The sequence below is a fragment of the Hemiscyllium ocellatum genome, chromosome 24 (genome assembly GCF_020745735.1).
Source record: "Hemiscyllium ocellatum isolate sHemOce1 chromosome 24, sHemOce1.pat.X.cur, whole genome shotgun sequence".
NCBI lineage: Eukaryota > Metazoa > Chordata > Chondrichthyes > Orectolobiformes > Hemiscylliidae > Hemiscyllium > Hemiscyllium ocellatum.
The window spans coordinates 2298019-2325257 of NC_083424.1; the positions used below are offsets into that span (position 1 = coordinate 2298019).

Below are 27239 nucleotides of genomic sequence, written 5' to 3' on the forward strand. Positions count from 1 at the left end.
TCAACAGACACATTGACCTGGACACCATATACAAACCACTACAGCTGAAACTGACACCCGGAAACGGCAAGAACATCCATCAACAGACACATCGACCTGGACCCCACATACAAATCACTGCAGCTGAAACTGACACCCGGAAGCGGCAAGAACAAACCAATATAAATACCGGAAGAAACATCAAAGCAGCGCTTCACACGAGGCTCCAACAGCACTGATGATGTTCCCTAGCCAGGGAACGCAACGTTTGCAGCAAAAACTTCCAGCTCGGCGAACAGAACCACAATTTCACATTTTCCACATTATGTTCTATTTGCCAAATCTTTGCACGCTCACTTGACCAAGGTTTATCCTTTTGTAGCCTCCTTACATCCTCTTCACACTTTACATTTCTACATACCTTTGTCATCAGCAAATTGGCAACCATATCTTCAGTTCCACCATCTAAGTTATTTGTATAAATTGTAAGCAGAACCATGTAGCACACACTTGTTACATATGGACATCTGAAAAAACAATTCATGTCCACTGGCTGCTTTCTGTTAGCTATCCATGCCAAATTGATCCCCCATGTACCATGGATCTTTTAGTTTCAGTAATTTTCTCTAGCAGAGGTCAACCAGCTCAGTACAAACTGGGGATTAAATTTGGAATCTATTTGGAGTGTGTTTCACTATTAGTGCTTTATTCAGAGTATAATTGGGACTGAATAGGACCATTGGGATCCACAAGGACCATGCACCAGTCAGTTTTCTTACCTAGATCTTTCTTACTTTCCTGTAATACGTACTTTACACTCTTGGCAGCAGCTCAGGTTTCCCCTCCAATGATGAACTAGCTGGATTTTAGAGCTGAGTGTAAGAGGAATGTCTTGATACACCACACACTAACTCTTGTACCAACTGTACTTTCAGAAACACCTTGTGATGGTGTGAATTGGGTTAGAAAGAATTGGAAGCAATGTCTTACATTGCTTTACAGTCAATTAATTACTTTTGATGTGTCATCCCTGTTGTAATGTAGGAAACATGGGAGCAAATGATTGCAGAGCCTATTGGTCAGGTAGCCAATAGAAATCTGCCTGATATGTGCTGGAAAATCTTGTCATTTTCTGCATGTTAACATCCCTGACAGTGTCACCCAAGATTATGTGCTTGGCTCTCTGGATTAGGGCTTGACCATGATTTTCTGATTTGGGTGTAAGTGTAAGATCAACTGAAGCAAGACTGACTCCATTAATAAATAAAAAAAATCTAGTCCTTATTAATGACTACAATATATAGGAAGTAACAAATCTACTTATGTACTAAGAGGAAATAGATTGTTTGATATATAATGAGATGTCTGCATAAGCCCTGACTACATTATTAACAGTATGAATGTCTTTATTGAATCCTTTTTTTATCCCCCAGGTGACATATACCAAGGACAATTAACAGATTGTGTTCCTACCAGTGTTGAGCAGCTCGATCATATTGAGGTATTTGTGACATTCTATAACACAAAAGGTGTTACGTAAATATAAGCTGTCATACTGCTGTAATATCTGTATTTGGGAGTGGACGCAACACAGATAATAAACATTATCAATGGGAAAAAGAATAATCAACAAGAAAGTACAGAATGGCAATTTAGTTTTATTTCTGTAGAACAAAAATCTTTGCAGCATCAAGTCAACCAAAACAAATCCTATTCTGGTGGTTTGTGAATGTTATATCCCGTTATACAGATCTTCTGAGAAATGTTAGGTTTCCCCTACTCCCTGCATGGGAACAGAATGTCCAAAAATGGGATATTGTTCTCTTGAGATCTGAATGCCAGCCTCTGGACAGAGTATGCATGGGAAGTGAGAGGCTATTCTCATGCTAACCCAGGGGAATGAATCAGAGAGAGTAGTGTAAACACAGGACAGTGTAGCTCAAACAGCTACAGAAGCATCATTGTGTGGAGTGACACATATCCAAGGCACTGAGGACAAGAAAGTCAAAAAAAGACTTTTCTTACAGAACCAAGAAAATGTTATTTTCTCAAATGTAAAACTATAAAATGTTCTTGCATACTGCTGATGGTTAGCTCAATTGGTTGGTTGGCTGTTTGTGTGGCAAAGTGATATCAACAGCATGGCTTCAATCCCTGTACTGGCCGAGGTTACCATGAAGGATTGGTCTTCTCAATCTCACCCCTCACCTGAGGTGTGGTGACCCTCAGATTAAACCACCACTAGTCATCTCTCTCTCTTTTGTGAGTGAGCAGAACTATGGTCATGTGTTACTATGGCAACTTTACCTTTACTTTCACTTATGTGGCTTCAGTGTTAACGTCAGACCAACAGACAATTCAGCAAAGTTCAGGATTGAACCTTGCACCCTCGAATATCAAATGATACATTTACAATTGATGGTCATATCTGTTCACTGATTTGCTAACATGAGCTGTGGTGTACAAAGGTAAAGCCCATTACCCCGTTCAACTGGATTGTAATGCAAAATCAGGAGAAAATTCAGTATAGTCTTGAGCCCAAGTATGCCAGACTTTGGACATCAGATCAGTCTAAACAGAAAGCTGTCTGTTTCTGCTATTTTGAAACGAGCTCTGGGGAGATGTGTGAAATTGCCCAAGGATTAGACATTAAATTTGTCATAAAATAGGAAAGTTTCAATAAACTAGAAAGAGTAACTCTTCAGAAAATGAGTTGTTGCCCAGGTGCTGAAATTATAATGCATTGTTGGAACAAAATAGGAGTTTCACCTTACCTCTTTTCTCTGGTCTGCCTAATCTGCAAGTTCTTGACCATTAAAGAGTTGCCAAAATTGTTGTTTCCCAGGAAGGATTGACAGTTCGATTATGGAATTCCCTGTAAAAACCCACATTTAAGAAAAGTATCACAGTAACGAGTTCTAAAATGTTTATTAGCTTACAGACAAAAAATGCTCCCTGCTGTAAATTATTACATAATACAGAGCAGTTACATATTCAAAGTAATTTGAAATCTATGAAATAATCTCCATTTCCCAAATCTAAATTAAAGTAGGCCTTGTTGAAATTTGAAATCAAGGGCATTTTAAGCAAATTGTGATTGAAGGGATTTAATTTTCAACATACTTGAAACTCACCTGAAAAGTCATTTCAATATCAACCCCAAACAACCAGCTATCGTTCTGAATAGAAAAGGTTCCAAAATTGGAAGATACAAGTTAATCCACATTAACCTAATTTCATCCCAAATGGCGTCATCCCTTAATTAAGAACAAATTAATAAATTGTAACTTCTGAGACTTGACAAGACTGTAAGTATGAAACATAGTGCATTGGAGATCAACTTCTCTGATACTTGTGGAGAAATGTACCCAATGCAAAGAAAATTTGATATATTTCTGTTGCCCAGTGCTTGACAATAATGTGGTGAATGTTGAGAATTGCTCCTGTTACCAGGATACCAGAGTTTTCATTTGTCCTCAATACCTAGTAAAGCACAGAGAATTTCTCTTAACCCCCTCCCACCACCACATTATAAATATCTGTGTTGGCGGTGTGTTTTCCATCCCAGACATGAAGACAGAGGGAACCTAAACTTAAACAACACCCTTTCGGCACGTCTAGAACCCTACAGTGTGCTGTTTAGCCATGAAGTACTTTTCTCTGAATAGAGCCATGGAATCTTTTATGTTCACCAGAGACAGCAGGTAGGGCCTCAGTTTAAGTGCAACTTCAACAATGCAGCCCTCTCTTCGCACTGTCCATGGGACATGCAGGATTCCCGCAGTCCAAATCCTCTACAGTTGCATATTTTCTGTAAGACTGACCCTCTGACATTGTAGATCTCCCACAGTACTGCCCCTCCACAATGCCATGTTCCCTCAGTACATGCTCAGTGCTGTTCCTTCATATAGTGTAGCATTCATTCTGGACTGAATTTGGGTGTGTTGGCTTGCATTATGTTCTCTAGTATCTGGAATGGAACTTGAACGCACAGCTGTCTGAGTCAGTAGAGCAAGTGTTATTATTATTATTATGTCAAAGCTGATTCCGAAGTGTGAAATAGTTCCACAGAGGCCGGTGCCCATCACCAAATCCCCCTTTCTTTACACACTTACATAGTCCTTGACACTGATCTAGCTCCCTCAGAGCCAGCTCTGAGTGAATTGAACCTTTGACACTCCTGTTAATTTCTGACAGCCAGAGCTCTCTGACTGGATCAGATTAACAGCCCTAATCATGGAACTCCTATTATCAGGTCCACCTTGCTGGCCTCATGACAGTCATTGCATCGCTCTCCCTTTATGTCCATGGACATAGACCTGTTCTTTTTCTTGTAGTCTCTCGTAGGGCATTTTTACACTAAGTCCAGTTCCTCTAACTCAGCCTAGGATACAAGTGGCATGTACTGGACTATAGCCTGTCTCTTGCACCCAGAGCATCTCACAAGATGTCCATCTTCTCCAGGTAGTAAACGGGCCACAGTGTCCATCTCAGACATGTCGAGGTTTCTTCAACATTCGACGGAAAAGGACAGTCCACCAGTTCCAGCTGTTCTCAGAGCCCTCATGTGTTTTGCTCCTTCCCTGCTTGCAGGTTTATAGCTTTCATGTGGTCCACATGTTCAGGACCGCATCACCTACCCAGACTTTGTACATCATAGGACCTGACCTTATGTTGACCCTGGCTTTACCCATGCAGGGCTATCTCCATGGTTTTGGCACCAAATTTCATCCACTGCAGTAAACTATCTCTCCTGGATGTGTCCAACATCGGCATTCCTGATGCCATTTCTTGCTCTTAACCCCCCACCTCTAGGGTCTGGGAAGATCAGATTTAATCTGGTGTGGAAACTTCTCCCCATTGGCAACTCAGCTGGAGCTACTCCTGTAGTTGCATGAGGGGTGATCCGATAATCAAATAGGAACTGGGACGGTTTGGTATCGAGTGAAGCTGGAGGCCATATCTCTTAGTCTGCCTTCAAAGTTTGGGCTGCTCTTTCCGCTAGACTATTGGACGATGGATGGAGCTATCCTTACATGCTGAATGCCTTTTGATTTTAGAAAGTATTTGAATTCTCTGCTGATAAATGATGGTCTGTTGTCTATGACCAACACTCTAACAATGTTGAGATCCATGAAAGGGCCATCATAGTTGATGTGTAACTGAGTCTAGGGTTTACCCAGCTATTCCTATGAATGTGGGGGAGTTGCTGGTGGTAATCTTGTGCCTTTTGGCACTCTGGGCACTGCCCACCAACATGGGTATGTCTGTATCCAATTCTGGCCACCAGACATAACTTCTCATCAATGTCTTCATTTTGGACACCCGTGGATGATCCTGGTGGAATTCAGCCAATACCGGGTGGCAGCTTTTGTTCGGGACAATCATTTCTTGTTTCCCATAATAAAATATGCCCTGTACAATGATTTGATCTCCCAGAGTCCAGAAAGATTTCAATCCTGGTTTTGTTTCAAGCCCTTTTGTTTCCCCAGTCATCACCACTAGTTGTTTTAGTTTTGCTAGGACCAAATCCTTTTGCGTCCACGATCTGATATTGCCAGCAGTGACTGGAAAGGTGTCCAGAAATTTTAAAACCAAAATGGTCACTTTCATTGCTGACACCCATGGCGTATCTGCCAACAGGAGGCAGCTCAAGGCATTCACATTTGCTACCTGGCCTTCCTGACAGTGTTCTAATTTATAATTGGATGCCCTGCTGAATTTGACATGAAGCTATGGGCTGCATTGCCTTGCCCTCGTTAAGTAGCCCAACAGAGTTTTGTGGTCCATTATTCTTGGCAGATTTACGTCCATAAAGGTATTGGTGGAATTTCCTCTCACCAAAGATGATCACCAAACTTTTCTCCTCTACCTGGACGTATTTGCCCTCTGCATCAGCCAAACTCCTGGATGCATTGCTATTGGGATCCCCTCTATTGGGCCATTTGTGGACCAATACCATCCCGATGCCCTATGGGGAAGCATCACATGTCAGCACCAAATCTCACTCGGGATGATAGTGTGCCAATACCTTAGATGCTGATAGCTGCATTTAGCCTTTAGGGAGAAGAGGCTAAAGTGTGCCAATACCTTAGAAGCGTACTGGCACATCTAAGGTATTGGCACACTTTAGCCTCTTTTCCCTAAAGGCTATATCTTGGCTAGGAGACCATTTCTAAGCCTACACCTTTTTTCGAAAGCTGGTCTAAGGGTGCCGGGATGAAGGCCAGTTATGTTTGAACTTTCTGTAATAATTCACCAATCCAAGAAAAGATCTAAGTTCTGGTAGAGGTCTGGGAGCTGGGGCACCTTTGATCACCCACACTTTATCTCCGAGCAGGTGAAATCGGTTTTTGTCGACTCTGTCGCCCAAATAGGTCAGTCGGGGTGCCTAGAATACATTTTTCCTTCCCAGGTGTATGCCCACCTGAGAAAAACATCTAAGCACTATGTTCAAGTTCTCTAAGTGCTCTTTATTTATTTTCCATGTTATGAACACATCATCACATAAATGGTGACCTGGAATAGACATTGTAAAATGTTCTCCTTTGTCTGCTGAATAATGACCCAGGCTGATATCCCATATGGCAGCCTTGTACTAATTGTAGCATACTTCTGGCAATCCTTATCTAACTAATCCCACATACCAAACAGTGTGTCAGCATCTCATTAAGGGTTAAACCAAAGTTACACGCCTCTGCCAGGCGTCTTAACCTCGTCAAAAATCCTGACATGGATTCCCCTGGTTCTCGAACTGCTGTGTAAAACCGATCGCATGTCAGAATTAGAGGAGGCTTGGGGTTATTATAATCCTTAACTAAATCCATCAACTCTTGAAATGTTTTAATATTAGGTTCCTAATAAGTGAAAAAGGTGCGTGTCAGGAAAATTATTCATTGCTTTTCATCTGCTCCAATGTCATTTGCCAAGGAAAAATAATGCATTCTTTCCACGTACTGAATCTTGTTTTTGATGGCAGGATTGAATGAGTCAAGTTTCCCAAATAACGATGTGATGCCAGAAAGACTTACTCCAACTCGAGGACAACTGTTGCAGGCAAATTTCTTCAGGAGCACATTTTTGATCTCTCATTGCCACTGAAATAACTCCACAGAGGCTGGTTTCCTGTCACCAAGTCACCCTTTATTTACGCATGGACAGTCCTTGATGCAGAGCCAGCTCTCAGAGTGAACAGAGCACCTCACACTCTTGTTTTTTTCCCCCCCCCACACTACCGCCTAACTGCGGTAGTGCTTATTTTTTTCCCAGCACCATGTTGTGTGTGTGTGCAGGTGTGAGACACAGTGAGAGTCTCGAGGTGTACAAATCTTTATTTAATTTCCACCACCAGGAAGAAAGGAAACACCCGAGTGGCCAGTGACAAACTGTGTCCTTCACATCAAAGGGCAATGCTGTGTGATCAAACAGTGAAGGGGAGGGCAGGGACTAAATCAAAATAGAGTTGGAAGGGGAAATAATGCACTCCACTTCCTGTGGCGCCCACCTCTCCCTGAACAACTCCAGGGTGTTGGTGGACACCGCGTGCTCCTTCTCCAAGGACACCCGGGCCCTAACGTAACCGTGGAAGAGGGGCAGGCAGTCGGCCCTAATGACCCCCACCACGACCCGCTGCCTGGACCTGTTTATGGCCAGTTTGGCCAGGCCCAGGAGCAGACCCACGAGGAGGTCTTCAGACCTGCCCTCCCTCCTCCGAACCGGGTGCCCGAAGATCAGGAGCGTAGGACTGAATTGCAACCAAAAGCAGAGGAGAAGGTTTTTCAGAAAATCAAAGAGGGAGTGCAAACGCCTGCATCCAATATACACATGGTCCACGGACTCCACAGCGCCACAGAACAAGCAGTTGGGCTGGGAGTCCGTGAACCACCGCAATCTGCGGTTGCAGGGGACCGCTGCGTGCAGCACCCTCCACCCCAGATCCCCGAGAGAAAGGGGGAGGACTCCAGCGTAGAGGGCCCTCCACTGGGGATCCCCACTGCCCGGGGGCGAATGGGCACGCCAAGGCGTGTCCGGGCGATGGATGAGGGAGAAGAGGTGGACGGTGTGCAGCAGCAGTCGATACAGGGCTCGCCTTTTTACGTCCTTAAAAGAGACAAAATTAAAATTCCGGAGCCGGTCAGGTTGTGGGGCACAGGCTCCCGCAGGAAGTATGGGACCTTGGGGCCAATGTGAAATTCTGTCCAGGCTGGGGTGAGCACGGGCGGGATCCCACCACATACCTGAGAGTCCTCCACCTGGTGCACTAAGTCGGGTCCGAGCACCGCCATTTTAAGCGTCAGATAGCGGTGGCCACGTACCAGACGTCTGCCGATGCCACTCCTGTTTATTTCTTTATTTTTTAAATTTTATTTTTAAAATTACAAAACAATTTACAAAAAACATTTACAGCTGTACACAACAGACAGCAATTTTACAAGTGAGAGGAGCAGCAAAGCTAGGCCCCAAACCTTACCGTTCAACCATTTTACAGGGAGATGAGGACAAACCTCAAATCCCAGTTCGCCACTCCTGTTTATTTTATTTCCTTTTTTTCTTTTTCTTTTCTTTTTCGTTTTTTTTTCCCTTTTTTTTCCCCACACTAGGTGGTGCTCATTTGTTCCCCAGCACTGTGTGTGTGTGTGTGTGTGTGTGTGTGTAGGTGTGAGACACAGTGAGAGACACAAAGTGCATGAATATTTATTCAATTTCCACCACCAGGAAGATGGGAAAACACCCGAGTGGCCAGTGACAAGCAGTGCCCTTCACATCAAAAAAGGGCAATGCTGTGAGATCAAACAGTGAAGGGGAGGGCAGGGACTAAATCAAAATAGAGTTGGAGGGGGAAATGATGCACTCCACTCCCTGCGGCGCCCACCTCTCCCTGAACAACTCCAGGGTGTTGGTGGACACCGCTTGCTCCTTCTCCAAGGACACCCGGGCCCTAACGTAACCGCGGAAGAGGGGCAGGCAGTCGGCCCTAACGACCCCCTCCACGGCCCGCTGCCTGGACCTGTTTATGGCCACTTTGGTCAGGCCCAGGAGCGGATCCACGAGGAGGTCTTCAGACCTGCCCTCCCTCCTCTGTACCGGGTGCACAAATATCAGGAGCGTGGGACTGAATTGCAACCAAAAGCAGAGGAGGAGGTTTTTGAGGAAATCAAAGAGGGAGTGCAAACGCCCACACCCAATATACACATGGTCCACGGACTCCACAGCACCACAGAACAAGCAGTTGGGCTGGGAGTCCGTGAACAACCGCAATCTGCGGTTGCAGGGGACTGCTGCATGCAGCACCCTCCACCCCAGATCCCCGAGAGAAAGGAGGAGGACTCCCGTGTAGAGGGCCCTCCACTGGGGATCCCCACCGCCCGGTGGCAAATGGGCACGCCAAGGCGTGTCCGGACGGTGGATGAGGGAGAAGAGGTGGACGGTGTGCAGCAGCAGTCTATAGAGGGCACGCCTTTTAACGTCCTTGAACGGGACAAAATTAAAATTCCGGAGGCGGTCAGGTTGTGGGGCACAGGCTCCCGCAGGAAGTATGGGACCTTGGGGCCAATGTGAAATTACGTCCGGGCTGGGGTGAGCGCGGACGGGATCCCACTGCACCCCTGAGCGTCCTCCAACTGGTGCACTACGTCAGTTCCGAGCACCGCCGCTTTAAGGCTTCGGATGGCGGTGGCCACGTACCGGACGTCTACCGCTGCCACTCCTGTTTTTATTTATTTATTTATTTATTTATTAAATTTTAATAAACAAATTACAAAACAGTTTACAAAAAACATTTACAGCTGTACACAACAGACAGCAATTTTACAAGTGAGAGGAGCAGCAAAGCTAGGCCCCAAACCCTACCGTTCAACCAGTTTACAGGGAGATGAGGACAAACCTCAAATCCCAGTTCGCCACTCCTGTTTATATCTGTCAGCCAAGACTTCCTGATTGGACCAGGTTAACAGCCTCAATAGGGGAACTCATATTCTATAAGGTCCATTTGGCTCACTTCATTGCATTCACTACACTGTGGCTTTATGTTCACTGTCCCTTTCAATACTGTTGTTTGATCAGTTAGCAGCAGCCCTCTTTTGGCTAGTCTTTGAACTATGAATTGACATGTTTCACTAACTTATTCTGTGTCTCATTCTGTCTATGCTCAGGATCATCAAATTCTTATCATATGTCTGGAAGCATTTGACGTAACTTTCAATGTGCTTTGTACTCTTTCGGTCTTTCTGAAGCCTGGCAGTGATACTGAAAAGTACCTACATTTGCACAATATTTTAATCTAAAATATAATGTAAAAGCAAATATTTCTGCTCCTAAAGAAAGAAAAGTTGTTGTTATTAACTTAAGATTATTTTATTGATAAAGGTTGACTTATCCACCTAATTACATTAATATGTTTACTACGACTCTGTAATGTTGAAATTAGGCGCAGGGATCGGTCATTCAATTCCTCAAAGCTGATCTACCATGCACTAAGATTTTGTGTGATCTAATTTTGGCCCAATTCCACATTTCCACCAATAATCCTGATATTCATTGTGTATCTGTTAGTCAAAACTCTACTTTTACCTTAAAGGTTGCAGTTCGCAGTGCAAAATGTTGGTAGCCCCTGTTCTGTGTTGCAAAGGTTTTGCTCAGTTGTAGATGCATCATCTGGAGAATGTTCTTGGGCCTGTTGAAGCTATTATGGACCAGGCCAGATATTTTAAAACATTTCAAGAAAGTGCTGAAAATGTGTTGCTGGTTAAAGTGCAGCAGGTCAGGCAGCATCCAGGAAATACTATTTCAAGAAAGTGGCCCAGACTCCATCTTTGCTAGTTATTTTCAGCAGATATTTGAGGAGTGATGGAAGTGGTCAACCCACTTAGTTTTAAACAAAACAGAATTTATTTATAAGATTATTGAATGAAACGCAAAAGGAATAGAACAGAATACTGAATAACTTAACCTATCCAAAAACCCAACAGATTATCCCAACTTAATGATGCTGTTCCCAATACTTGCAACAATCCCCATAAACACTCCTTGGCACATAAGATAAAATCAAACTAAGGTTCTCACATGAGAGAAGCCAGAGAGGGAGGAGGATCAGCCTGGACCTGCTTATTTGGGTCCAGCAGTTTCACAACTGCCTGACTGCCTTCAGTTAATAGCCAGATCAAACCTGAGTAAAGATGAGCTGAGAGAACCAGCCGCTCCCCTTTTGTTGTACCATTGTTTTTTTTTAACTTGAAAGCCTTTTGCCTGAGGCAGTCTCTACTGGCTGTAATCAAATTTGCCCTAAAACCCTTCAACTTCGACTTTTGGAGTCTGTGTCTTTTACGACCTATCTGAAAAAAAACCAAGGACAGCGTAACCTTATTAAAGGAGAAGCTTCATCAGAAAGCAAGGTCAGAAATACACTGGATATTCTAGCTACAGCTGCTAGCCAGCATCAGTCATGCCATTGACTCCGAGAAGTTAAAAACTGACAATAGTTCAACTAACCTTCATCTATTTCAATCTGCCACTCAGAAAGGTTGCTGTTACTTATTCAATATGTTTTCCACTTTATTGAATGTTTGGATTCCACAAAATAAATTTTAGAAATATAAGTAGGAATTGCTTGCAAGCTTACTTTATTATTCATGAGATTGTTTGATCTGCCTTTGTTCTATTTGTCCACTTATCCCCTTATCCATTGATTTCTTTAGGAACTGGAACTTTTACTGCATCTTTTGTTAGAGCCCATATTATCGAAGCTTAAATGCTAAATTTCCCATTGTGTCCAGTGATGTCTTGGTTAGTTGGGATAGGGACTGGGTCCGAGTCTAGGCGGGATAGCCTTTGGACGGTCCATATGGACTTGATGGGCTGAATGGCCTTCCTCCATGCTAGAGAGATTCTATGAGAGGCTGAATAGGCTGGATTTTTTTTCCCCTCGAACATTGGGGACTGAGAGTTGACCTTACAGAGGTTTATAAAACCATGAGGGACAAAGTTATGGTGAATAGCCAAGTTTTGATTTTCCTAGGGTGAGGGCATATGTTTAAGGTGAGAGATTGAAAATTCTAAAAGCATCTGAAGGATAACTTTTCCATACAGAGGGTGGTGCATTTGTGGAATGAACCGCCAGAGAAAGTGGCGGAGGCTGGTACAGTTGCAACACTTAGTACATTTGGATGGGCCCATGAATAGGAAGGTTTTTGAGGGATATGGGCCAAATGCTGGCAAATGGGACTAAGTCAGATTGGGATGTCTGCTGGTTCAGACAAGTTAGCCCAAAGGATTTGTTTTCATTCTATATGACTCTATGCCACTAATAAGATTAAATTTTGTTAGCAGTTTAATTTACTGTAGAGGATTCAAGATTCTAGTTTGGAAAGCACAATTGCTGAGAGTAATGGGTGAAGATTTAATGCAGATGTTAAATATTTTTTTCTTTTCCAAACAGATTAGAGCCTGTTGTAAGTTTAATGTTTCACAATTTCGACGCAAATCCCAATATAATTTGTTCATTTGAGATTTTAATCGTTTTGGCAAAAGAACCCCCCCAACTGTTGGGGGGGACGGCCTAACAGGGGTAAGCTGCAGTAACCGGGTCTCTGGCATGAGGTCTGGCTCTGAGGCTCAGAAGGGGAAAGGGGGAGAGGAGGAGAACGCTAGTTATAGGAGACTCTCTAGTTAGAGGGACAGACAGACGGTTCTGTGGACTTGGGCGAGACTCTCGGATGGTTTGTTGCCTCCCGGGTGCCAGGGTCCGAGACGTCTCAGAATCTTTAAGGGGGAGGGTATGCAGCCAGAAGTTGTGGTGCACATTAGCACCAACGACATAGGTAGGAAGAGGGGTGGGGAGGTCATTCAGGACCTCAGGGAGTCAGGCTGGAAGCTAAAAGCTAGGACGGACAGAGTCGTCATCTCTGGGTTGTTGCTGGTGCCACGTGACAGTGAGGCAAGGAATAGGGAGAGAGTGCAGTTGAACACGCGGCTGCAAGGATGGTGTAGGAGGGAAGGCTTCAGGTATTTGGACAATTGGACTGCATTCTGGGGAAGGTGGGACCTGTACAAGTAGGACAGGTTGCACCTGAACCAGAAGGGCAGAAATATCCTGGGAGGTAGGTTTGCTAGCAGTCTTCAGGGGGGTTTAAACTAATTTGGCAGGGAGATGGGATCCGGACTTGTAGTCCAGCAAATAGGTTCGCTGTTTTTCAGGATGTCCAAGAATGTAGGGAGGCCATGGAGAATGTAGCACTGACGGGGAATACTTGCAGACACAGAGGTGGGCTCAAGTGTGTATACTTCAACGCAAGGAGTATCAGAAATAAGGTGGGTGAACTTAAGGTGTGGATCGGTACTTGGGACTACGATGTTGGAGCCATCACGGAAATGTGGATAGAAGAGGGACAGGAATGGTTGTTAGAGGTTCTTGGTTACAGGAGTTTCAGTAAGATTAGGGGGTGGTGGCATTGCTAATTAGAAATGGTATAACGGCTGCAGCAAGGCAGTTTGAGGGGGATCTGCCTTTGGAGGTAGTATGGGCTGAAGTCATAAATAGGAAAGGAGCAGTCACCTTGTTGGGTGTTTACTATAGGCCCACCAACAGCAGCAGAGATGTGGAGAAACAGATTGGGAAACAGATTTTGAAAAGGTGCAGAAGCCACAGGGTCGTAGTCATGGGCGATTTCAACTTCCCAAATATTGATTGGAAGCTCTTTAGATCAAGTAGATTGGATGGGGCAGTGTTTGTGCAGTGTGTCCAGGAAGCTTTTCTAACTCAGTATGTAGATTGTCTGACCAGAGGGGAGGCCATATTGGATTTGGTACTTGGTAACAAACCGAGACAAGTGATGGGCTTGTTAGTGGGTGAGCATTTTGGTGATGGTGACCACAATTCTGTGACTTTCACCTTGGTTATGGAGAGAGATAGGTGCGTGCAACAGGGTAGGTTTTACAATAGGGGGAAGAGTAAATACGATGCTGCAAGACAGGATCTGAGGAGCATAAATTGGGAGCACTGGCTGTCAGAGAAGGATGTCGTTGAAATGTGGAACTTTTTCAAGGAACAGATACAACGTGTCCTTGATATGTATGTACCTGTCAGGCAGGAAAGAGATGGTCGTGTGAGGGAACCTTGGTTGATGAGGGAAGTTGAATGTCTTGTAAGGAGGAAGAAGGAGGCTTACATAAGGTTGAGGAAACAAGGTTCAGACAGAGCTTTGGAGAGATACAGGATAGCCAGGAGGGAGCTGAAGAAAGGGATTAGGAGAGCTAAGAGAGGGCTTGAAAAATCTTTGGCGGGTAGGATCAAAGATAACTCCAAGGCCTTTTATGCGTATGTGAGAAACATGAGAATGACGAGAACGAAGGTAGATCCGATCAAAGACAGGAGTGGGAGAGTGTGTATTGAGTCGGAAGAGATAGGCGAGGTCTTGAATGAGCACTTTTCTTCAGTATTTACAAATGAGATGGACTGTATTGTTGAAGAGGAGAGCATGAAATGGACTGGTAAGCTAGAGGAGATACTTGTTAGGAAGGAAGATGTGTTGGGGATTTTGAAAAACTTAAGGATTGACAAGTCCCCCGGGCCTGATGGGATATATCCTAGGATTATGTGAGAAGCGAGAGAGGAAATTGCCGAACCGTTGGCAATGACCTTTTCATCTTCACTGTCAACGGGGGTGGTGCCAGGGGACTGGAGAGTAGCGAATGTTGTGCCCCGTTCAAAAAAAGGGAATAGGGATAACCCCGGGAATTACAGGCCAGTTAGTCTTACTTCTGTGGTAGGCAAAGTAATGGAAAGGGTACTGAGGGATAGGGTTTATGAGTATCTGGAAAGACACTGCTTGATTAGGGACAGCCAACACGGATTTGTGAGGGGTAGGTCTTGCCTTACAAGTCTTATTGAATTCTTTGAGGAGGTGACCAAGCATGTGGATGAGGGTAGAGCTGTGGATGTAGTGTACATGGATTTTAGTCAGGCATTTGATAAGGTTCCCCATGATAGGCTTATGAGGAAAATCAGGAGGCATGGGATAGTGGGAAATTTGGCCAGTTGGATAGAGAATTGGCTAACCGGTCAAAGTCAGAGAGTGGTGGTAGATGGTAAATATTCAGCTTGGAGCCCAGTTACAAGTGGAGTTCTGCAGGGATCAGTTCTGGGTTCTGTGCTGTTTGTAATTTTTAGTAATGACTTGGAAGAGGGAGTCGAAGGGTGGGTCAGTAAATTTGCAGACGATACGAAGATTGGTGGAGTTGTGCATAGTGAGGAAGCTGTTGTCGGCTGCAAAGGGACTTAGATAGATGCAGAGCTGGGCAGAGGAGTGGCAGATGGAGTTCAACCCTGTTGAGTGTGAGGTTGTCCATTTTGGAAGGACAAATCAGAATGCGGAATACAGGGTTAACGGTAGGGTTCTCAGTAAGGTGGAGGAGCAGAGGGATCTTGGAGTCTATGTTCATAGCTCTTTGAAAATTGCCACTCTGGAATTGTGCATAGTGAGGAAGCTGTTGTCGGCTGCAAAGGGACTTAGATAGGTGCAGAGCTGGGCAGAGGAGCGGCAGATGGAGTTCAACCCTGTCAAGTGTGAGGTTGTCCATTTTGGAAGGACAAATCAGAATGCGGAATACAGGGTTAACAGTAGGGTTCTTAGTAAGGTGGAGGAGCAGAGGGATCTTGGAGTCTATGTTCATGACACTTTGAAAATTGCCACTCAGGTGGACAGAGCTTGTAAGAAGGCCTATGGTGTATTAACGTTCATTAGCAGAGGGATTGAATTCAAGAGTCATGAGGTGATGTTGCAGCTGTACAGGACCCTGGTAAGGCCACATTTGGATACTGTGTGCAGTTCTGGTCGCCTCACTTTAGGAAAGATGTGGAAGCTTTGGAGAGGGTGCAGAGGAGATTTACCAGGATGTTGCCTGAAATGGAGAATAGGTCGTACAAGGATAGGTTGAGAGTGCTAGGCCTTTTCTCATTGGAACGGCGAAGGATGAGGGGTGACTTGATAGAGGTTTATAAGATGATTGGGGGAATAGATAGAGTAGACAGTAGGAGACCTTTTCCCCGGGTACAACAGAGTGTTACAAGGGGACATAAATTTAAGGTGAAGGGTGGAAGGTATAGGGGGGATGTCAGGGGTAGGTTCTTTACCCAGAGAGTGGTGGGGGCATGGAATGCGCTGCCTGTGGGAGTGGCAGAGTCAGTATCATTGGTGACCTTTAAGCGGCAATTGGATAGGTGCATGGATAGGTGCTTAAGCTAGGACAAATGTTCGGCACAGCATTGTGGGCCGAAGGGCCTGTTCTGTGCTGTATTGTTCTATGTTCTATGTTCAGTATGGTGCATTAACTCAGGAAACGTTTCTTAAATTAGAAATGATATGCATCAAAACAGGCCGGTGACTTTATGGGTGTACTACAGCTTTTCTGGTTTAGATTAGGTCAGGGGTCAACAATCAGTCTTTGACCTTTCTTCAACACTTGGAAAGCTTTCTGATTCCAGTTTGGATTGCAGAGTAACTTCACTTTCGAACTGCATGTGTTCCCTAGTCACTGAAAGCACTTGCTATTCCCAATCCACAACAGCATGATCAATGACATCAGTACATTCTGTTTGACTAGATCAGATGAGGCTCTTGCTATTTGATTTAAGTGGTTGCATGATCAATTTTTAATTGGTTCTTAAGGGTGTGAACCTTGACTGATATCACTTCTCTCAATTTCCTGACCAGTTCCTTAAGTTATCAGGAGAACCGTCCCTTTCATTTAGTTTTGTTATTGTCACTTCATGACTGACCATTTGCTTTTCTTGGAATCCTTTTTCTTTCTCACTGTGGAGTTTGAATGGCTTGAAAACGTTATTTATTATCTTTTTCTAAAACCAAAAGATGTAGTGGAAAATGTTGCTTGTAACTTCAAATTGATATAAACTAATACAGATGATTGCAAGTTCCAATCTCAACAAATCATTAGAGAGGGAATGTTAAAGTGGAAGGGATTATCCAATTACAAACTTAAACACATTGTATTAAAATTAACTTTATAACAATGTCATATTTTGTAACTTGCTTCACTTTGAAACAAATTTCAAAATTCCAGTCTAGCTGTGGTTATGATTTCTTGATAAAGCAAACAAGCCGGGAGTATACCACCTTCTCCAACTTTGGATGTCTAGTTATAAGCCAGGGGTCTTTTGGCCTTTGCAGGTGGAACACTAAGACATTAGAGTATTGTCTTCATGCTGTTCGCAATTCCATGATGCATTTCTTTGTAAAGTGAAGCTAAGCAGAGTCAGATGATGTTGAAGTACCACGATCTGCATTGCTACAGTTTAGCAGAATAATATATTAATCAATGAATATATTTTGATTGTGCGATTATAACTAAACTAACTCAATCATAAAATATTAGTTTCCCTACTAATCCGACACTCTGTACAAACCAGGTATTTCACTCGATCATGCGAATACATGCACTATTTTGAAATGATATTGTTATTTCATTCCTGGTATGCTGTGAAGGGTGTTAAAAACACTGCCCACATGGCTGTCAGTTTATGTGTGAAGATTTAAATTATGAAAAATAGCACATTGTTTTAGAGTTATAGAGATGTACAGCACGGAAACAGACCTTTGGTCTAACTTGTCCATGCTGATTGGATATCTCAACCTAATCTAGTCCCACCTGCCAGCACCCGGCCCATACCCCTCCAAATCCTTCCTATTCAGATACCCATCCAGATGCATTTTAAATGTTGCAATTGTACCAGCCTCCACCACTTCCTCTGGCAGCCCATTCCATACACGTATCACCCTCTGCATGAAAAGGTTGCCCCTTTGGTCTCCTTTTTATCTTTCCCTTCTCACCCTAAACCTATGCCCTTTAGTTCTGGACTCCCCACCCTAGGGAAAAGATCTTGTCTATTTATCCTATCTATGCCCCTCATGTTTTTAAAAAACTCTATAAGGTCACCCCTTAGCTTCTGAGGCTCCAGGGAAAACAGCCCTAGCCTATTTAACTTCTCCCTATAGCTCAAATCCTACAACCCTGGCAGCATCCTTGTAAATTTTTTCTGAACTCTTTCAAGTTTCACAACATCCTTTTTATAGAAAGGAGACCAGAATTGCACACAATATTCCAATAATGGCCTAACCAATGTCCTGTACAGCCGCAACATGACCTCCCAATCCTGTACTCAATACTCTGACCAATGAAACAAAGCATAACAAACACTTTCTTCACTATCCTATCTACCTGTGACTCCACTTTCAAGAAGTTATGAACCTACACTCCAAGGTGTCTTTGTTCAGCAATACTCCCTAGGACCTTACCATTAAGTGTAAAAGTCCGGCTTAGATTTACTTTCCCAAAATGCAGCACCTCGCATTTATCTAAATTAAACTCCATCTGTCACTCCTCAACCCATTGGTCCTTCTGATGAAGGTCCATTGTAATCTAAGGTAGCCGCCTTCACTGTCCACTGCACCTCTAATTTTGGTGTCATCTGCAAACTCATTAACTAGACCTTTTATGCTCACACCCAAATCATTTATATAAATGATGAAAAATATTGGACCCAGCACTGATCCTTGTGACACTCCACTGGTCACAGGCCTCTAGTCTGAAAAACAACCCTCCACCATCACCCTCTGTCCTCTACCTTTGAGCCAGTTGTGTATCCAAATGGCTAGTTCTCTCTGTATTCCATGAGATCTAATCTTGCTAACCAGTCTCCCACGGGGAACCTTGTCAAACGCCTGACTGAAGTCCATATAGTTCACGTCTATCGCTCTGCCCTCATCAGTCCTCTTTGTTACTTCATCAAAAAAACTCAGTCAAGTTTGTGAGACATGATTTCCCAAGAACAAAGCCATGTTGACTGTCCCTAATCAGTCTTTGTCTTTCCATATACATGTACATCCTGTCCCTCGGGATTCCCTCCAACAACTTGCCCACGCTAACATCATGCACACCCGTCTATAGTTTCCTGACTTTCTTAAATAGTGGCACCATGTTAGCCAATCTCCAGTCTTTTGGCACCTCATCTCTGACTATCGATGATACAAATATCTCCGCAAGAGGCCCAGCAATCGCTTCCCTAGCTTCCCATAGAGTTCTAGGGTACACCTGATCATATCCTGGGGATTTATCCACTTTTATACATTTCAAGATGTCCAGCATTTCCTCCTCTGAAATATGTGCATCTTTCAAGATATCACCATCTATTTCCCTACATTCTTTATCTTCCATATCCTTTTCCACAGTAAACATTGTTGCAAAATACTTCTTTAGTATCTCCCCCAACTCCTGCAGCTCCACACAAAGGCCACCTTGCTGATCTTTGAGGGGCCCTATTCTCTCCCTAGTTATCCTTTTACCCTTAATGTATTTGTAAAAACCCTTTGGATTCTTCTTGACTCTATTTGCCAAAGCTATCTCATGTCCCCTTTTTGCCCTCCTGATTTCCATCTTCAGTATACTCCTACTGTCTTTATATTCTTCTAAGGATTCACTCGATCTATCCTGTCTATACCTTTCATATGCTTCCTTCTTTTTCTTAACCAAACCCTCAATTTCTTTAGTCATCCAGCATTCCCAATACCTACCAGCTTTCCCTATCACCCTGACAGGAACATACTTTCTCTGGATTCTCGTTTCTGAAGGTTTCCCATTTCCAGCCGTCCCTTCACCTGTGAACATCTGCCTCCAATCAGTTTTTGAAAGTTCTTCCTAATACTGTCAAAATTGGCCTTTCTCCAATTTAGAACTTCAACTTTTAGATCTGGTCTATCCTTTTCCATCATTGTTTTATAACTAATAGAATTATGGTCGTTGATCCCAAAGTGCAACCCCCCCCCCACTGACCCCTCAGTCACCTGCCCTGCCTTATTTCCCAAGAGCAGGTCAAGTTTTGCACCTTCTCTAGTAGGTACATCCACATACTGAATCAGAAAATTGACTTGTACACGTTTGAACAACTTCCTCTCCATCTAAACCCTTAACGCTGTGGTAGTCCCAGTCTATGTTTGGAAAGTTAAAATCCCCTACCATAACCACCCTATTATTCTTACAGATAACTGAGATCTCCTTACAAATCTGTTTCTCAATTTCCCGCTGGCTATTAGGGGTCTATAATACGATCCCAATAAGGTGATCATCCCTTTCATATTTCTCAATTCACCAAATAACGTCCCTGAATGTATTTTTGGGAATATCCGTCCTCCGTACAGCTGTAATGCTATCCCTTATCAAAAACGCTGCCCCCATTCCCTGTCTCATTTTCTGTCCTTCCTGTAGCATTTATGTTCTGGAACATTAAGCTGTCATCCCTGAGCCATGTTTCTGTAATTGCTATAATATCCCAGTCCCATGTTCCTAACCATGCCCTGAGTTCATCTGCCTTCCCTGTTCGACCTCTTGCATTGAAATAAATGCAGTTTAATTTATCTGTCCGACCCTGTTCTCTGCTTTGTCCCTGACTGCCCTGATTGTTTGACTTGCTTGTTTTCTCAATTGTACCAGTCTCAGATCGATCTCTTTCCTCACTATCCCCCTGGGTCCCAGCCCCCACGTTACTAGTTTAAATCCTCCTGAGCAGCTCTAGCAAATCTCCCTGCCAGTCCACCAATTCAGGTGCAATCTGTCGTTCATGTGCAGGTCACTTCTACCCTAGAAGAGGTTCCAATGATCCAAAAATGTGAATCCTTTTCCCGTTCACCTGCTCCTCAGCCATGCATTCATCTGCTCTATCCTCCTATTCCTGCCCTCACTAGCTCGTAGCACCGGGAGTAATCCAGATATTACTACTCTCAAGGACTTCCTTTTTAAATTCCTGCCTAACTCTCTACATTCTCCCTTCAGAATACCTGATTCCCTACATGTTACCAGAAACAGAACCATGGCTTGTTCAGGACACAGTAACTTAACTCCTCTACATTATTGTAAGGGAGACCTTTAAAATCTGCCATTTAATCAGCTATATTAACGGTAATGATTTTATCTGATGTAGAACAATTCAGAATGCTGCCACAGCATGTGTGTCATGCAAGTTTCTATCAGTTTCATGGCCTATTATGTTACAGCTTGACAAATAGTTGGATATTGTTTTTTGCAACCTTTGTTGATATGATGTATTTTCTGCAAGAATACTAATCCTGTGGTTTTTTGCGGTCTCCTGACTGACCTGTATTCTCATGCAGATACACAGTCCTGTTAAAAATAAGAGTGTCAGTACCTGTATTCCACAGATTAGAGTTACAAGTGTTCCAACAGTAAGTAACATTAAAACTGTAGTTTTAGTGTGCTTACTACTTCCTCAATGCATTGACTTGAACAATATACTAACTAAGTAGCCATAACTTTCTGCTGTACCAAGAAATAAACTTGTACTGTGGCACGTTTGCTTGCCAACAAAACCTAAACTGTTGGTTAATATTTGTGACTGGCTTAATCAACATTTATTTTTCATCCCTTCCTCTCCTGTCCTCAATACTATAATCCTTTCCCTAAAATACAATACCAGAGCCCATTGTCATCTTCCAGTTTTGCCCAGATTTGACCTAGCTGTTTATCTGGAGCAGCACCAGGGTGAGCTCAGCCTCTCGCCATTCATTCAGGGATTATTGGAAAGGAGCAGGAATCATGATCTCCTTTTTTCATAACCTGTATGTGGGGGCAACCATTTATTACCTTCCTCTGTTTCCTTTACTGACACCAACTCACTTTACAGATTAACCAGGACTTTCCTGATGTGTTTGGCTCCAAGAAGTTGATATTTCCTGAATTACTTCAAGTTGCTGTTATTTGGTTTAATGGGTGCTTGGAAGAAATAACAGAGAAAGTTCTGTTTTGAGTAAATGCTGTAAAAAAGCTGGTGAAAGTGGTCTAAAACTATACAGAGGTAGAAGGGTTACATATGTGCTGAAATCTTAATTTGTTTCTTCACCATCCTTATCACTGTTGTCATCTGTGGATTTGCCTTAAAAAGCTAGCAAGTATGTTGTTGCAGTAACTTAAGAAAGTCATTAAAATTGCATTCTGTGCTTCTGTGTGCATTAAATACACCCTCTAATGTTACAATTAATTTTATTAGTAAGAGTGAAAGTATAATAATAATCCAATATTGGTGATTTAGTGAAAACAATCTACATCTTCAAATAATTTATGTTGCTTTCATAGCATCTCATTAAACCTAATTCATTTGTCTTTGCTTATAAACTTTTCATATTGTCAATATGATAGTTTAGGATAAAGGTTTTATTTTGTTTCTATGTGGTTTGTAAGGTTTCGATCTACAGTTTGTAATTTGGCATTGGAAGGGAATGATAGGCTAAATGATAGCATTGTGCTTGGATTTTGTATTTATCTGGTGTGGTGCACAATATCCTATTAAATTGTTTCCTTTAAGATGAGGCACAGAATTGAAAGGCAGTGAACAATTTCACACCGTGCACTTCTGCTCCACCGTCAATAGTCAGGGAAATAATTCCCCCTCCTCCAGATTATTTTGATTTCTCTCTCCTTACAACCCATCAATAACTGTCTAAGTTAATTGCTTTTTTTTGAGCTGGTGATTGCTTGTGTGTGTGGAGCAATTAACCTTTTGCCTCTCCTACCTTAATAGTTCATTAAAAAGAAGACCTTATTTATCGTAAGTTTTATCTTATTGTTTTATCTTACTTTACAGTTTTAACAGCAGTTGAGTTTTATTTCCAATTCAAAGTAATAATGTGCCATGCTGACAGAGATTTCTTGTCCTTAATAAATGTAACCGCTTAACCTGTTTAAGATCGTTTGATTTGATAACTTGCAGAATTCTTCTGCGTAAGTATCCTTTAGTATTTGAGAAAAAAATTACGTGTAGCAATTTTACTTCCAGCTAGACTTCAAAATATGACAGAATCCAATCCAAAATCGTTAGAATGCAATGTCTCTGATGATGTTAAGTTGGAACACGCAGCCTGAAAGAAATGTTTATTAAGTGTGGAGTATATAACTGTGTAGGCTTTAGTTGATATGTTTAGCTTGGTTTCTTGCGCAATCTTGTTTGTGATGTATTTCTGAAGAGAGGTTGTGAAGTTGTATGCCTAAATACGTCACTTGAACCATCATAATTATGTAAACTACAATGTAGCATTCAAAAAAACATTTGTTCTTGGTCTTCATGTGTGAGTCATTACATGTGATATTAAACTCAAGTTTAAATTTGAAAATGGCAGTTTTAAACTGTTTTGGAATTATATGGTGTAGCCTGAAGTTTTGGCAAGTCTGGGTTTGTTTGACAATTGTCAGAAAATCATGTTATCGTTCCAACATAATGCGTGACTTAGAAAGGGTGGACTGGGAATTTGTTTCCATTAGTTGGGGAGCCAAGGCACAGGCTTAGAATTAGAGGGGGTCAGTTTAGAATGGAAATGAGGATACATTTCTTCAGCCAGAGAGTAGTGGGTCTGTGGAATTCATTGCCAGTGGAGGCCAGGATGTTAAATATCCTCAAGGCAGAGATTGATAGTTGCGAGATCAAGAATTTAAGGGCCACAGGGAGAACGCTGGTAAGTGGAGTTGAAATGCCCATCAACCATGATTGAATAGTGGACTGAACTCAATGGGCCGAATGGCCTTACTTCCACTTCTATGTCTTATGGTCTTATTTATTCAGGTTTGTTTCAACACAGACCTTGTTAGCTCACCTGAAAGGTAATAAACAATTTAAATTTACAGGCACCAGATGAGTTGTTGATATGTGTCAGACTGCAGCCCCTTTCAACTAATTTGTGTCATTCATTATCTTGATCATAATTTTTCAGTGTTGTTTAAACAGATTTAAATTGTTGTTATAAACACATTAATTCTATTAAGACTGCAGATTAAAATAATCTTTTTGAGGCTAATCAGATTTTTCTGGTGTGAGAAAAGTCAATCAAAATAATATTGCCTCTCTCACACTGTTAATCACTCGATCACACTATGTTAGTGGTGAGTTTCTGAACCAAAGTGTTTTTTTTAAATCCATAATAGCAATTTAGAATGGATGTCAGCAAAACAACTTCTATTACGTCTTGTATTTTTTTTCTCAGGAGGGAGCATCACAGCAGCCTTTGCAGTCCTGCAAGATTCATGTCCTTGTCCTCGTTCTGCATGGTGGCAATATTCTGGACTCTGGCAGCGGAGACCAAACCTCCAAACAGGCTGATGTCAACACCATCACTTCTGTCTTTGACACGGTGATGAGAGTGCACTTCCCTGCAGGCCTAGGCCACATTGCAGTCAAGCTGGTTCCATGCCCAGCCATCTGCTCAGAAGCCTTTTCACTCATATCAAAGTGAGTTTCCCAGCTCATGTGGTGCAAAGGATATCGTGAGTGGCTGGGAGAAGTACAAATTTTACATCATTCCCTGGCAGCTGTCAAATATTTGCTCATACTGTGCATAATCTACTTCCTAAGTGCTATAAAACATTATGTATGTATTTATATTGAAAAGATGGGGCTATTCAAATCTCTTCTTGCTTCATGTTAAGTCTGTCATTGGGCCAGACACCTTTCTGCTGTTTTATTCATATTGCTGACAAAATTGTTGATAGTGTTAAATTATGCAAAACAGAATAAAACACCTTCCAGACATTGTGAAATACCATTTACTGTTGATCAAGATATCAACATGACATGTCATTTGTCATAGGGAAAACATTAGAATTGATTGTTAAAGACATTATAATAGGGCACTTGGATGGGTTAAAGATAATCAAATAGAGCTAACATGCTTTTGTAAAGGAAAGTCATAGAGTCATAGAGATGTACAGCATGGAAACACCCATGCCGACCAGATAGGTGGGACCTCTATAAACAGGATGGTCTACACCTGAACCTGAGGGGCACCAGTATCCTTGGGGGAGGTTTGCTAGTGCTCTTTGAGGGGGGTTTAGACTAACTTTGCAGGGGCAAGGGAACCTAGACTGTAGCTTTAGGGTGCAAGACCTTGAGTGTAGGGAGGTTAGGAACATGACATCAATCTCGAAGGAGGGTGCCTGTAAACAGGAAGGTGGCTTGAAGTGTGTATACTTCAATGCGAGAAGTATACGAAATAAGGTAGGTGAGCTTGCAGAGTGGATTGGTACCTGTGATTTCGATGTTGTGGCTATTAGGGAGACATGGGTAGAACAGGGACAGGATTGGCTGTTGCAGGTTCCAGGATTTAAATGTTTTAGTAGGGTCAGAGGTGGGGGTAAAAGAGGGGGAGGTGTGGCATTGCTTGTCAAGGATAGTATTACAGCAGTGGAAAGGACGATGGATGAAGACTCGCCATCTGAGGTAGTTTGGGCTGAGGTTAGAAATAGGAAAGGTGAGGTTACCCTGTTAGGAGTTTTCTACAGGCCTCCTAATAGTCCTAAAGGTGTAGAAGAAAATATTGCGAGGATGATTCAGGAGAAGAGTGAAAGTAGCAGGGTGGTTGTTATGGGGGACTTTTAATTTCCAGATATTGACTGGGAAAGCTATAGCTCGAGTACGTTAGATGGGTGGGTGATTGTCCAGTGTGTGCAGGAGGGTTTCCTGACACAATATCTAGACAGGCCAACAAGAGGTGAGGCCATACTGGATTTGGTTCTGGGTAACGAACCAGGCCAGGTGTTAGAGTTGGAGGTAGATGAGTTCTTTGGGGACAGTGACCACAATTCGGTGACTTTTACTCTAGTGATGGAGAGGGATAAGTGTGCACTGCAGGGCAAGAGTTATAGCTGGGGGCAGGGAAATTATGACGTGGTGAGGCATGACATAGGATGCGTGGCTTGGAAAGCTGGACTTCAAGGGAAGGGCGCAATCGATATGTGGAGCTTGTTCAAGGAGCAACTATCGAGTGTCCTTGATAAGTATGTACCTGTCAGGGAGGGAGGAAAGGGTCGTGTGAGGGAGCCGTGGTTTAATAAGGAATTGGAATCCCTTGTTCAAGGGAAGAGGGCGGCCTATGTAAAAATGAGGTGCGATGGTTCAATTGGGGCGATTGAGTGTTATAAGGTAGCCAGGAAGGATCTAAAGAGAGAGCTAAGAGCAGCAAGGAGGGGACATGAAAAGTCCTTGGTTGGTAGGATTAAGGAAAACCCAAAGGCTTTCTATAGGTATGTCAGGAATAAAAGAATGACTAGGGTAGGAATAGATCCAGTCAAGGATAATAGTGGGAAGTTGTGCGTGGAGGCTGAAGAGATTGGGGAGACACTGAATGAATACTTTTCGTCAGTATTCACTCAAGAACAGGACATTGTTGCCAATGTGAATATTGAATCACAATTAATTAGAATAGATAGCTTTGAGATATGTAGGGAAAGAGGTGTTGGAAATTCTGGAAAGGGTGAAAATAGATAAGTCTCCTGGGCCTGATGGCATTTATCCTAGGATTCTCTGGGAAGCAAGGGAGGAGATTGCGGAGCCATTGGCCATGATTTTTATGTCCTCGTTGTCTACAGGAATAGTGCCAGAAGACTGGAGGATAGCAAATGTGGTTCCATTCTTCAAGAAGGGGAGTAGGGATGATCCTAGTAACTATAGGCCGGTGAGTCTCACTTCTGTTGTGGGCAAAGTCTTAGAGAGAATTGTAAGGGATAGGATTTATGAACATCTGGATAGGAATAATGTGATCAAGGATAGTCAGCATGGTTTTGTGAAGGGCAGGTCGTGCCTCACAAACTTAATTGAATTCTTTGAGAAGATGACTAAGGAGGTGGACGAGGGTAAAGCTGTAGATGTGGTGTATATGGATTTTAGTAAGGCGTTTAATAAGGTTCCCCATGGTAGGCTACTGCAAAAAATACGCAAGTTTGGATTAGGAATTGGCTGGCTGGAAGAAGACAGAGGGTAGTAGTTGATGGTAAAGGTTCATCTTGGAGTGCAGTTACTAGCAATGTTCTGCAAGGATCTGTTTTGGGACCATTGCTGTTTGTCATTTTTATAAATGACCTGGTAGAGGGGCTAGAAGGTTGGCTGAGCAAGTTTGCAGATGATACGAAAGTTGGTGGAGTTGTTGACAGTGAGGAAGTACGTGGCAGGTTACAGATAAGCTGCAGAGCTGGGCAGAAAGTTGGCAAATGGAGTTCAATGTAGTTAAGTGTGAAGGGATTCACTTTGGTAAGAGTAACAAGAAGATGGATTACTGGGCTAATGGTCGGATACTTGGTAGTGTGGATGAGCAGAGGGATCTTGGTGTCCATGTACACAGATCTCTGAAAGTTGCCACCCAGGTAAATAGTGCTGTGAAGAAGGCATATGGCGTACTGGCTTTTATTGGTAGAGGAATTGA

The 27239-nt window shown here is 42.9% G+C and overlaps 1 protein-coding gene across 9 annotated transcripts in view; it reads left to right on the forward strand.

The window, feature by feature from the left end:
* Positions 1-27239, forward strand: part of LOC132827008 (membrane-associated phosphatidylinositol transfer protein 2) — a 538978-nt gene that overhangs the window by 427004 nt on the left and 84735 nt on the right. For all 9 annotated transcript variants that reach the window (XM_060843350.1, XM_060843356.1, XM_060843357.1 and 6 more), the window contains 2 exons: positions 1413-1480; positions 24030-24274. In XM_060843350.1, coding sequence (XP_060699333.1) covers positions 1413-1480; positions 24030-24274 — 313 coding nt within the window. The remainder of the gene's footprint in view (positions 1-1412; positions 1481-24029; positions 24275-27239) is intronic.